A 13,178-nucleotide genomic window follows, 5' to 3' on the forward strand; every position below is an offset into this window, starting at 1 on the left:
ACTAGTTTAATCTCTGGCTGTAAACCAGAGCTTGTAGTTGGAGTTTTCATCACAGTTCACCTCTTAAGGCATAGCCAGCAACTGTGACATCAGAAGAAATCACATTAAAGTGCACCAAGGAAGAGAAAAGAGACCACATAGGTAAAAAGCTTATTCAGGAAACTCTTTGGAAGGACCTAGCAAAACCACCTCTGTGGATTCCTTGCCTAATAAAACCTCATGTGATTCATGGGGTCCACCACAAGTTGATATTCAAGGTGAAGGCCCATACACACTCTTAGCGGATGCTCTGTAATAGTTCTCCTATAATCCTTGTGTCCTCTAGGAAGAAAAGGGCTCCCCCTCCTGCACGCTCTGAGCATCTAGAGCAGGGGTCCTCAAACTTTTAAAGCAGAGGGCCGGTCCACAATCCTTCAGACTGTTGAGGGGCCGAATTATCATTTGAGGGAAAAAAAACCGAACAAATTCCTATGCACACTGCACATATCTTATTTGTATTGCAAAACAACAACAATAACAATGAAAGAACAATACAATATTTAAAAATCAAAACAATTTTAACCAACATAAACCTATCAGGATTTCAATAGGAAGTGTGGGCCTGCTTCTGGCCAATGAGATAGTCAGGTTAATTAGGATTGTTGTTGTTGTTGTGTGTCAAGTCATTTCAGACTCTGGGAGAGCCTAAGTCTAAAATTATTTATTTATTCATTTACTACATGTATTTACTACATTTATATCCCGCCCTTCTCACCCCAAAGGGGACTCAGAGCAGCTGTATGTACATACGATATATTATTAGCATAGCACAATATTAGCATTATATATTACTATATTGAACTATACCACTATACTGTAATATTATATGTAATATATAACATATAATTAATATTATTATATGATATTATTATTAGTATTATATTGTATAAAATGGTAATATTATTATCAATATCATATGTATATACAATATATTATATTATTAAAACTGATATAAAATATTATAAATGAGGGCGGGGGCCAGGTAAATGACCTTGGAGGGCCGCATCTGGCCCCCGGGCCTTAGTTTGGGGACCCCTGATCTAGAGGATGCAATCAATAGAATCCATGGAAGGAGTGGCACAAAACCAAATAACAAAAAGATACAAGCTACATTCACTTTTCTATCTACCAAATTAGATTTTATTTTTCTGGACGCATCTAAAGTAAATTTACCAAGGAGTAAAAGCAGGAATTATTCCAGCATGAACACGTATTTACTTATTCAGTGCATTTTTAATACTGCTCAAGCCACCAGTGCCCCCAAAGCAAATTACATTGGATATAAACACTTAAAATATTAAAGACATGACTAAAAACCAATAAACACACTCTGTAATAACAGTCCTAAGACAAGATAATTAAAAAACAGTTTTAAAAACAGCCAGAGCAGAGATCCTAGTTTTAAGAATTTAAATCCAATCAAAATGATACACTCGTCATGGCCTGCTGGAAACTCAGATCGGAGGTATGGAAAGAGTTCCTTGGTTGGGTTACTGCTCCAGGGAAAATGCTGTCACATGCATCTACCAGCTCTCTGCTCACCAATATTTGTAGTACAGTACTAGGTACTGGCCCAGAAGTCAAAACTGCCTTCCTCTGGTCCCTTTTGCAGTAAGAGATCAGTAGAGTTAAACAGATCCAATCCAAGAGAAAAATGAGACAAACCAAGCCTAGTGAGGCCCTTCAGCACTTAAACTTGACATTTGAACTGTGTTTTTCCTTTGAAAATCTGTAGAAGCTGCTTTTCATTTGTCACCATCAGTAATTATCTGGGTCTCCTGTCCTCAGTGCCTACATAGATAAAGCCAGCAACACAGCAGACCAGATGGTTCTAGTTGACAGTGAGTTAAACTCTCCTGAAGGCTTGGCGATGGATTGGGTCCACAAGAACATCTACTGGACAGATTCAGGAAACAAGACCATTTCTGTTGCCACTACTGATGGGAGTAAGAGAAGGACACTGTTCAGTACTAATTTAAGTGAGCCCCGAGCAATTGCTGTGGATCCAACACGGGGGTAAGTGAGAGAGAACACTATTTTTATTGGCAAACATAGTCCTAGTTCTGCCTTGATCTTTTTTGCACATATACTATAGCATACAATGTAATCAGAGTTTCCACTATAGGTAAGTTTATTGTAATATTCTAACATGCAGGAACAACAATTGCCGGATACTGAGTATCATTAAGATACTGGACAGATTACTCCATGATTAATTGAGGATTTGGAGGTCACTGATTGTTAGAAATGCTAACATATGGTGGAATATCTCTTAGAGCAAGGTGTCTGTGTTATTTGTATTCTTATTTCTAGTACTATTTTCCTTTGAGTTTCACTTGTCCCATTCCAATGAGGCTTTATTTGTTCTTTGGTTTATCTAACCATTCTTAACTAAGAGTGAGAAACAGATGGCCTGCAGATCATGGGCAGCCCTTTCTCTCTCTCTCTCTCTCTTCCTTTCTTTTTGTCCCCCTATCACTACTGCCACAGCCAATTTAATAATACAGAAAGTTATGGCCTTCCATTTTGGTTCTGAATGAGCCAAGCGCTTCCTGTAGTGTTGCCAAATTGGTCTTAGGCCCTGTAACATTAGGAACAGGTGGGTATGGAGGAGCGCCTTGCTCTGTTATTGTCATCAGCTCCCCCACCATTCTTCTCCTCTGTCATTATCAGTGAAGCAATAACTGTGTTAGATGGGGATAGATGTGGCTAAAAATTTGTAAGGTGAAAGAGGATCTTTGTCCCTATGGTACTTTGTTCTGCTCCAAGATCTGTCAAGGATTTAAGTTACAAGAGCCCTATCCCAGATCCAATCTTGCTTGTGAGTTTATCTGCATGAATCTACTCATAAAGGTGCACAAAAAGTGTGTGCCTTGTTTTAAGAGAAAAACAACACTTTACAATGACAGTGAAGATTTTCATGTTTCCCTACTGCTGAATTCCAGCAGCAAAAGTGATGGACATAGCAGCAAAGTGTGGCCCACTCTGCATTCAGGTAGAGATATGGGGAAATTGTCCATTCTTGCTCCTAACTAAAAAAATTTCCACTTTCATAACACTTCTTTTATACTGAGCAAAGACTACTTGATTTCCTGCTTCATGGATACTGGAGTTCCTTAAATACTGTTTTATGGAGGCATCGCTGCTCTCAAATAAATTAATTAATCCTCTTTACAGAATCCAGTTTACTCAACATACTTTAAGTAGTTTAAATGTGTTTAAGGAGGCAATAGTCTGTAGCATTGCAGCTTTAAATTTAAAGAAAGTGAGTGTCAGAGATCACTTGATCATGCCACAAAACCTTCCAGCATCTGCCTTCTTCTCTGTTGCAGGTTTATGTATTGGTCTGACTGGGGAGACATTGCAAAAATTGAAAAAGCTGGCTTGAACGGTGTAGATCGGCAAGTGCTTGTGACAGACAACATTGAATGGCCCAATGGCATCACATTAGGTAAGTTTCAAAACTTTGGACCAAATCATTACAAAGTTCATAGGAACAGAAAGCTTCTTTACACCATATCAGTATTTTCTATGTTGTTTGACAACACCTCCCTGGAATTTCAGGCAAGAATCTCAAAGTTGCAGATGTGGAGATCTCTGTATCCAGGACTATTTACATGCAAAGTATGTCCTCTATCACTGAACAGTGGCCTTTTCCAAGGAGTTTGTAATGCTAACTAAGCAAGGAGGAAAAAAAACCCAATTATACAAGTCTCAGATGGGTTTTTCACCACTTATATATATGGCCAGTCAGTTCAGTCTAATGCAAATGTTTGCTGAGGCAGCTTATCCTGAGTTTTTCCTGCTGCTTCAGCAATTTGTGTGCCATGCAAACCTCCTTCAAAATCTTTCCATGAGGCCAAACTAGATGGTACATGTGAGATGGATGATCAATCTGCACACATTCCCCAGCCGACCTTTCTCTTTTTTTTTTACTCAGAGATTCTGCAATTGGGAACAGAAAGGGCTGGATTGAAAAAAAAGAGGCAGAATAAACATTTCCCCATTACCCACAGCTGGTTTTCCACCCACAGGCAAAATGATACAGCTTCCCTTCCCTCCTAAGAAAAGTGAAAAGCAGTTTGAAATAAAATCACAAATTTTGTCTTTCTAAATTAATTGTGTAGGTAGGTAGCGCCTTAATTAAGACTGCATTAGGTTTAGTTTTTAAACCTGATAACTGCTTATGTCAAGATTAATGCAGCTAAAGGAGGTTTCACATGTAAGACAGCTTCTTTTGTATCTTCTTGGGATTTGCCTGCTGACCCTGGTTTGGGATTGAACAAAGCTTGTCAAGTTAGTGTTCTGGATTACTGCTCTCAGAATCTTCCTATTAGCATGGGCTTTGGAAACATGAGAGATGTTGTCCAAAACAGTTAATTTACAAGCTGTGGTGTAGAAACACTAAAGTCACATTTGCAGAGAACAGTCTCCCCAGAAAGGTAAGGAAAATGATGAAGAGTTCTTCAAGATGTCAAAACAGCACAGCTTCTACTACAGTTCCCAGAAGTGACAAGACAAAAAGGCATTCAGATATAATTCTGCCTTTGTATGTTTGCTCTTCAGATTTGCTGAATCAGCGTCTCTACTGGGTGGATTCCAAACTGCACTTACTTTCGAGTGTAGATTTCAATGGCAACAACAGGAAAGTTCTCATATCTTCTGTGGATGACCTTAGCCACCCATTTGGAATAGCAGTGTTTGAGGTATGAGAACAGCACAGGGCCCTGTGTTAAATAGAAAGTAAAGTAAGGCAAAATTGCAGTAAGAATGAGAAGCAACAGGTACCAATACTGGATACAAGGAGTAATGGTCAGATTTTTGTTGTTATGATGATAGATGAGATTGCCAGAGAAAAAAACTGGAGACAGCTCCCACATCTTTCATGGTTGTTTAGAAGAGGGAATTCCAATAGATGTTGCTTGTTACACAATCAGATAACATCCAGCACTTGATGAAATTCCTTTTCGATTTCGCCTTTAAGGGCACAGGGAACCTTCTCCAGTTTTCACTCTGGCAACCCTAATGATAGGACTTGTGCATGAGTAAACCTTATTCAAGAAAAGTGGTGGTGGGATATCATGGGATTAATTAGCTATGGTCAACCTCATGAGCCCACCTCAGGTGGGAAAATATCTGAATAATTTTGAAACAGTGTGAAGAAGACTAATATGAAAAGGTATGTGTCCTTTTAATCCTAACAAATGTAGAATAGCATGAGGCTTTGGTGGGAAAACAACCTATTTCCTCAAAAACAAGTTCAGCCTTGGAGTATCCAATTCTATGGTTAAGTGTGGGATGGTGACAGTGAGATGAAAGTATTTTTAGACAGTTATTAGCAATGGGGATTACATTGATATAATTGGTACTTGGTGATGTGATGTTGTACACAAACCTCTGATGATAGGTTGCAACTTATTAGTGAAAAGTTTTTCACCTAATGTTTCAAGACTGCACTCCGTGTATTAGAGAAAGCTAAGGGATTTAATAGCAAAAGCATTTTGCCTGTATCATCCATTATACATTAGAAAACAAGATAAGCTCTAAATCCATATTCTCAAAAACTCTGTTTTTCACTTCTCCACAGTCAATTTTTAAAAAAGCGTTTGCCATTTCACCTTTGTCTTTATCTTTCCGCAAAGAAAATGAAAGCTCTGTAGTTAAAAATAACCTTTTAAACTCACTTTGTCCGTTTAACGCATCTTCTAATTGATAGGTGTTGTTACTAAATGTACCTCACTTTGAATCACAAGGAAAGATATATTTCTTAGCCCTTGGATTACCCTTCTCTACTGTTTATCCCAAACTACAAAGTTCACCTCTGTGAAACTGTCAGGGACTTGTTATACACAGAAGCTAGCTTAATACAGGTCACACCTTTGGAGGGAGAAGGAAGATTAGCCTGGAATGCTATTTTCACTGGATGCCAAGGGATCACTCCACTTTCTAATAAATCCCCGCAAATCCTATTCAGCAACCATCATGACCACACAAGTCAGAGAAATTCGAAAGCACAAGCAGGCCTTTTAAAAAAAGGGCAGGCATGCCTGCCTTTCTGTTATGGCAGATTCACAAGTAGCCTGACCCCCTGCCTTGGGTACTTTTGATTGAGACTGCATCCTTTGTTCTCATACAGGACATAGTATAGGACAGAAATGGGAAATGTTCAGCTTATAGTCAGGTAAAGGGTGAACTGGAAAGAGGTTGGTGGAGCAGACAGCTGAAAAAACAGCCTTGTGTGGGGGGGGGGGGGGGCTGCTCTTTGTCCAGTGCCAGGGAAGAGGAACTTAGATTTGTCCATAGGCTTCCACACATGGAGGCGTTATCCATTGTTTCTGACTGCCATGCACATGTGAAAGTGGTGGCTAAATGTTTTTCTTGTGGATGATGGTGACTGATGATTCCCATCCCAATGGGGTGTTGAGTCCGTTATAGGTTTAATCTAAGCCAGTGCTTTCCAAACATTTTATGTTGGTGATACACTTTTTTACATGCATCATTTTGCAGCACAGTAAATCAGTTTTGAGAGCAAACTGGAGGTTAAACCCCAACCCTTTATAAGAGTTTCGGACACATGCATAAATGGTAATAACATTTGGGGGCACCTCGCATATCATGAAAACCTTTCATTTATATATTTAATTTTTTTAAAAAATATATGATTTGTAAGATAATAGCCTACATGTCCAAAATATACATAAGTGTATATGTGCAAGAATTTTTAAAAATGTGTAACACTGATGAAATAACAGCTTACCATTTTAATGAGATATACAAGGTTGATGGGATGAATATTTGGTGGAATATTAGATTGAGACATCAAAGGATTTTAAAGCTTCCACATTTCAGTGGTTTTGCTTATTTCACATAGACATCAAGGTCTCTCCTTATGTTCACACTTACACACTGCAGCCAACACACTAACGTGTGACATACAGTTTGAAAAACTCTGATCTAAGGTCTAAAAAAATCTACAAGGTGCTGAATGCTAATGCTAAATTGATCCGGGACTTTGGATTGGTTATTAGATAGGACAAAGTGCTCATTAGACTGTATTTTGTACATTATTTTTTAATATGGTATCAAAAAAATAATAGATATATTTGTTTTTGCAGGACAGGGTGTTCTGGACTGACTTAGAAAATGAGGCCATCTTCAGTGCCAATAGGCTGAATGGTCTGGATATCTCCATTTTAGCTGAGAACCTCAATAATCCCCATGATATTGTAGTCTTTCATGAGTTGAAGCAACCTAAAGGTAAGTCATATTTCCATTATAGAGCATAATTTCTTCCAATACAACAAAGCTAGCAAAGTCTAAATCCACTATTTAGCATAGCAATATTGGCAAAACACTATATTAATAGGAAAACCCTTTGGTTTTTAAATTTGTTTTTACTATATTACTTGAAATCTCTTTGTTCTGTAGTAAGATAGACAAGATGGACTGACAGAAACAGAAAGCAAGCTCATGGGAAGGTGCCTTGGCTTTCATGGGTCTATCATTGTTTCCAAACTCTTGTGCAGTTTAGTAGAGTATTAACACGTCTGCACTGAGGAAACATTATTAACAAACCATTTAACCTACTGAAAACTAATACTCAGGTAGCTTTCGTTAGACCACAAAAATCTGCAGAAATTTGATCTTCAAAAAAAAAAGCTATATAAAAAGGAGTAACATATTATACTTGTGCATAAATCAAGACAATTTAGATAAAATTTGACTTCAAAGACCTGCATTGACTTAACCACTGGTTATGTAAGTACCATTCCTTCATTCTTATATAAAAAGGGGGACCATCCCTTTCTCTGGACAGCGTAGCAAAAGTCAAGAGCTTATTCCATCCTGGGGCAACCTAGAAGAAGCACCAGCCCCCTCTACTCTCTCCATTGTGATGCCACTTCTAGCCCTTTTGAATACCTGGGTGGGTTTATGCAACAGCAGAGGCTCTCTGGCACTTCCCCTCAAATGGAGACCTTCAGCGGTCACTTTCTCAGGAATTCCAAATAGTCCACTGGTCATGTCAAAATCCACAAAATGTCCTTGATTTATACACAAGTAGATATTATATACAAATCCCAACACATTTAGGCTTTTTTATGCTGTGTTTCCGCCCTCTGCTGCTCATATACTGTATTTCTTCCGATTCTAAGATATGCTCCCCCCTTAAATATCTCTAAAAATGGAATGCATCTTAGAATGGAAGAAATACAATAGTATCTTTAAAAGAAATGAAATGTTTGCACAAGCTGAAGAAACAGAAAATTTTAAAGCAACACTAGGCCCGTGGACCACAGGATTTCTTTATTTTTTTTATTCCCAACAACAAGCAAAAATCCCCCACTGGGGGAGGACAAAAAGGAAAAATGGCTGCTAATGGAAGCGCGCACAAAATTTCTGTTTTTCCCTAAAGCAAGGCGTATGACCCCTCTTCAGTAAAATCTAGCAGTTATATATGTAGATGCATCTTTTTAAAAATCAGTGATTTTTTTTCACTTCTGGATTTTTATTTTTAAACAGTTTTTTTTTTGGGGGGGGGGATTTGGGAAGGGCAGTTATCAATTGGTTTCAGGGTCAGCATTGCCCACCTCTCTTTTAAGTAGACACCAGAGTGACTGGTTTTCAATAGCAGATATTACAGTAGGACTTCCACTGCGAGGAACAAAACATGGAAAGAGATTTTGTAACATTTTAAAATTTAACTATTGAAAAGAAGCTGGTAGCATAAGGTTTCATAGACCAAAGACTTGTCTACCAGGAGCAGAAACCCTAAATCAGGTTAGAAGTCACTCGTGGACATTCACACTCCAAAGACTTCCAATCCATAACATGGAATAATGCCGATTAATCTGGTTGTATTCTACATTAGCAGAAGTCAGGGATGCTCTGGAGTTTTGCCTAAACTGTTGAGCAGCCCTACACTTTGTGATTGAGGTCGACAGCTGGCCCAGTTCTAATTCAGAACAAGGTCCTTACAAGCCAGTGCCCACCATCCCCTTTCTCTTGCACTCCTGAAGAATTGTCCTCCTTTCCCCTGGTTGCACAGGCACCTTTGCTGATGTCTTTGCAGTGTAAGTGCCCCAGCGTAACCACCCATCTCTGATTTTGTGGCTTATGTAGATCAGCCCTCAGTCCATTTTCTCAGTAAATTTAATCTATGAAATATTACACTACCAACTTTGGTCTCTAAGTTAGTCTCTAATGTAGTATAAAGATCCCTTTGCATACTCATACTCAAGACAAACACGACTATGTCTTTGGATTCTACCTCTGTGAGAAACAACAGCATCCTTTTTCTTGTTTTTATACTGGGGCACTGCTTTGGAATATTTTATGTAAAACTTTACAGGAACTCTTAAATCTAAAAGAATAAAAATATTCCCACCATTTTATTTCTGTAGCATTCATTGTTGGAAATGCCTTCAGAGTGTCAGATTCAGAACTACCATAGTGGCAAAGATTTCATGGTACTGAACTTTCACAAATTACTAACAAGAACAATCAGCATAAATCCCTCTTATTTTATCTCCCCCCTTATAGCTCCAAATGCTTGTGATCCGAGCTCCCAACTAAATGGAGGCTGTGAATATCTTTGTCTTCCTGCGCCCCAGATTTCTCCACATTCCCCAAAGTATACATGTGTTTGTCCTGACAATATGTGGTTGGGCCCTGATATGAAAAAGTGCTATCAAGGTAAGAAGAGCTGTCTTCGCTCTATGAACCTTCTCGTGCCCAGGATTTGGGGCATGTTTGCATTATGTTATCAATGGAAACATGGTACCTACAATTCTGGATTCAAGTATTTCATATTTACTGTCTTTTTCACTCTTTATTTCCATAATTTCCCTTCTAAACTTCAACCATAAATCTTTTTTCTGAATGAGATTGCAGCCAATCCCTTTTTGTATTTTCTCCCACTCTAATGTATCTTTAGAAACACATAACGTATCATGTGGTAATGACTGGGGATTGATGGTGGGAATTAAAGCGATGAGAAAAGGAAAATGGGTAGTTATTATAAGTCCTGTACAGCTAATCATATAATTGGGAAGAAGATGGTTACTTCCTGTTTCTTCAACAATCTGATATTTTCAATAAATATTTGAGTAGACAAATTGGCTATCTTTCATAATCTTCTAAATGTGGAAGGCTTCACTTTTCCTATATTTTTAATGATCTTATCTGGTTTAGATACATTAAGTAGAAATTGTTTGGTGTAGCTGTTGCTAACTATATATTGCTTATGTTTGCAGACCTTCCACCTACCTCAACTCATGTGCCTGTTACTACTACAACTTATTTGCCCAATTTTACTGATATTAGTACTGCTCTTATAATGACAACAACCACAACCACCACCACCATTGTTACAACCAATAGCACCAGCAACATTAGTACAGAAGGCCAAGAAACCACAACACAATTTGTCCTTGGCACTACAAGCCTCCGTTCAGAAACAACAACAACCACAACAGCAGAATCCAAAATAACGACAACTGGAAACAGCAATCTCTCCCAGCATTGTAAGCCAATATAGTCATGTTTTCCTCCCCCCTTGGAACTTGATTAAGTTGTCTGGTAATAGTGTAATATGTTTGAGTTGGGAGTATGCATAGCTTCGAGAAGGTAAAACAAGATGCTTTTATCTGCTGCCTTCCTGTTCAGACATATAAATGTTATCTCAATATGGACTTCATTGTGGAGGATCTGGTTTCATAAGCATCTTCAGTCATCCCCTTTTTTCAAATTGTTTTATAGCCTATTTTAAGGATAGCAGAGTTAATCCTGAGATTCATCCAAAAATCCCACATTGATAGATTAACCCAGATTTTTCCAAACTGATTTGAATGCTACTCCTTTTTAATGTTCCTTAAAGTTTCCCCTAGTTCTCTTTCCAATAGCCCTGCCACATAGCAATTTCTCATCTTTTTCATTTCTGAAATAGGCCTCCAATAGGCCTTTCTCACAGCACTATAAAAACTTAGTTCATATACATGACTAGCCTTGCTTTTCCAGCTTTTTTCATCATTGTGTAAGACATTCCAGGCCTAAAAAAAATTGCAATGTCCCAAATCCACTAACGGTTAACCACTGGAGTCCATACTCCAAAAGTAACTTGTGTATTCTCCAGCGAGAATACACAAGTGTCATCACATTTTTTCCAAATACAGGTAACCGGAGCAAACAACATTTGCCATTTATCATGTATGAAGATACAGAAGATGTAGAAGTTACTTTTCAACATAGGGTTTACTAATGAACACTGCAGGGCATCACTAATTCAGATATCTCTATCCATACTCCAATGCAGTGGTTCTCAAACTCTGCTCCTCCAGATGTTTTGGACTCAGCCCCCATAATTCCTAACAGCTGGTAAGATGACTGAGATTTCTGGGAGCTGAAGTCCAAAACACCTGGAGGAGCAATTTGAGAAACACTGCTCTAATGCAGAGCTTTCCAAACACTGTGTTGCAACATCTTGACACTAGGTTATTGGGTGCTGTTCTGAGCTCAAATTGTTGTTTTATCTACTCGTGGTTTTATTTTGTATTGTACTGTCTATTTATTTTATGTATTGTGCCATATGTAAGCCGCCCCGAGTCCCTTCGGGAAGATGGAGGTGGGGTACAAATATGTTGACTAAAGTATGTAGGTGTGTCGCACAAATGTAATACGAAATAACAAAAATCTTGGATATGTATGTTATTATCTTACAAATCATACCTTTTAAAAATATAAATCAAAGATTTTCATGAGATATGATGTGCCCCTATACATTTCATTATTGCAATTATGTATGTGGTTGAATCTCTTATAAGGGGTTGATTCACTAGTTGGCTAGTGAAACTGAATTACTGTGTCGCAAAATGATACATGTCTCAAAAGTGTGTCACCAATATAAAATGTTTGGAAAGTTCTGTTTAACGAATCCTAGAATCATATCAGCACTTTGAGGATCCTGCTACTGTTCAAGACAATCTAGTAAACTCACCAGACCCACAGATTCTGTTTTGGACCTAAAGCCCCTCCCCATTTTAGTGGAATCCAGTTAGACAGTTCTGAACTCTGATACATTATACCCATACATTTGTCTGCAAATTCTTTCTTTTAGCTTTGGGATTTATAGGCTAAGCATTTGATGTTGACTAGGATGTTAATTTCTCTAAGCTTTTTATTAAAAAGTAATAATTGTTTAAATTTCAATTCGGTATATCAGAATGCTTATTGTTGCTCTGAGTCTGATCTTCTGTGCTTGCAGATGTTAATGATGGACAAGGTTTTGGATCAACTGTGATGGCAGCCATCATTGGGATTGTTGTTCCTGTTGGTAAGTATGTTTTGCCTTCTTTCTGGGTGAATTTTCCGGTATATTTCAGCACTTTTGTCCTGACCTGACATTAAGAAATTAGAACATAGATATCTATTAGGAGAACTATAGTTCCCTGAAACAATTAGAAATGTTGATTTGTTCTCTTTCTGCCTGCTTTTTCTCCTAGTGGTAATTGGTCTGTTATGTATGGGAGGGTACTTCATCTGGAGAAACTGGAAACGGAAAAACACAAAAAGCATGAACTTTGATAACCCTGTATATAGGAAGACTACAGAAGAGGAAGATGAAGATGAAATTCATATTGGGAGAACGACACAGATTGGGCATGTGTACCCAGCAGTAAGTCTCTAATGATGCCTTTCTTACCAATCTTTTAGAATCATGTTTTGTGAATAGGCAATCAGCATAAATCAAAAAGAAAACCATCATGCTGATCAAAGCATTTTAGTGTATGTCACAATTATTACATAATCTAGTTTCACAATATGGAGGCAGAACATAATAAATTAAAACTGCACAACTGATGTCCATTCTGTGGTCACCCATTTTAGTTGTATGGCAAGTAAGAAAAGAAGCAAATGTCAGGTACACATGAACTGCTGTGGTCTTACATGTGCTATTTCTTCATATCTGTATCTGAAGCAAGTGCTATGGATTTTGCCTTAAGACTACAATTATTTGGGACATAGACTATATCATATTCAGTTGTTCAATGCATCAGAAAATAGGCATGAGCAAGTATAGATCCCATTTTTTCGTCACAAGAAGAAGCTGGGAGTAACCTGTTTCCTATTAAGCGGGCTTCCCT

The 13,178-nt window shown here is 38.1% G+C and overlaps 1 protein-coding gene across 5 annotated transcripts in view; it reads left to right on the forward strand.

Annotated features, from left to right (window-relative positions):
- The window catches only part of lrp8 (LDL receptor related protein 8), a 239,221-nt gene that overhangs the window by 219,608 nt on the left and 6,435 nt on the right, over positions 1-13,178 (forward strand). For all 5 annotated transcript variants that reach the window (XM_003220314.4, XM_008109592.3, XM_008109593.3 and 2 more), the window contains 8 exons: positions 1,828-2,055; positions 3,372-3,490; positions 4,606-4,745; positions 7,155-7,296; positions 9,580-9,732; positions 10,293-10,562; positions 12,299-12,367; positions 12,537-12,709. In XM_003220314.4, the coding sequence (XP_003220362.2) occupies positions 1,828-2,055; positions 3,372-3,490; positions 4,606-4,745; positions 7,155-7,296; positions 9,580-9,732; positions 10,293-10,562; positions 12,299-12,367; positions 12,537-12,709 (1,294 nt within the window). The remainder of the gene's footprint in view (positions 1-1,827; positions 2,056-3,371; positions 3,491-4,605; positions 4,746-7,154; positions 7,297-9,579; positions 9,733-10,292; positions 10,563-12,298; positions 12,368-12,536; positions 12,710-13,178) is intronic.

This window comes from Anolis carolinensis, chromosome 4 (assembly GCF_035594765.1).
Source record: "Anolis carolinensis isolate JA03-04 chromosome 4, rAnoCar3.1.pri, whole genome shotgun sequence".
In the NCBI taxonomy this organism is placed as follows: Eukaryota; Metazoa; Chordata; class Lepidosauria; order Squamata; family Dactyloidae; genus Anolis; species Anolis carolinensis.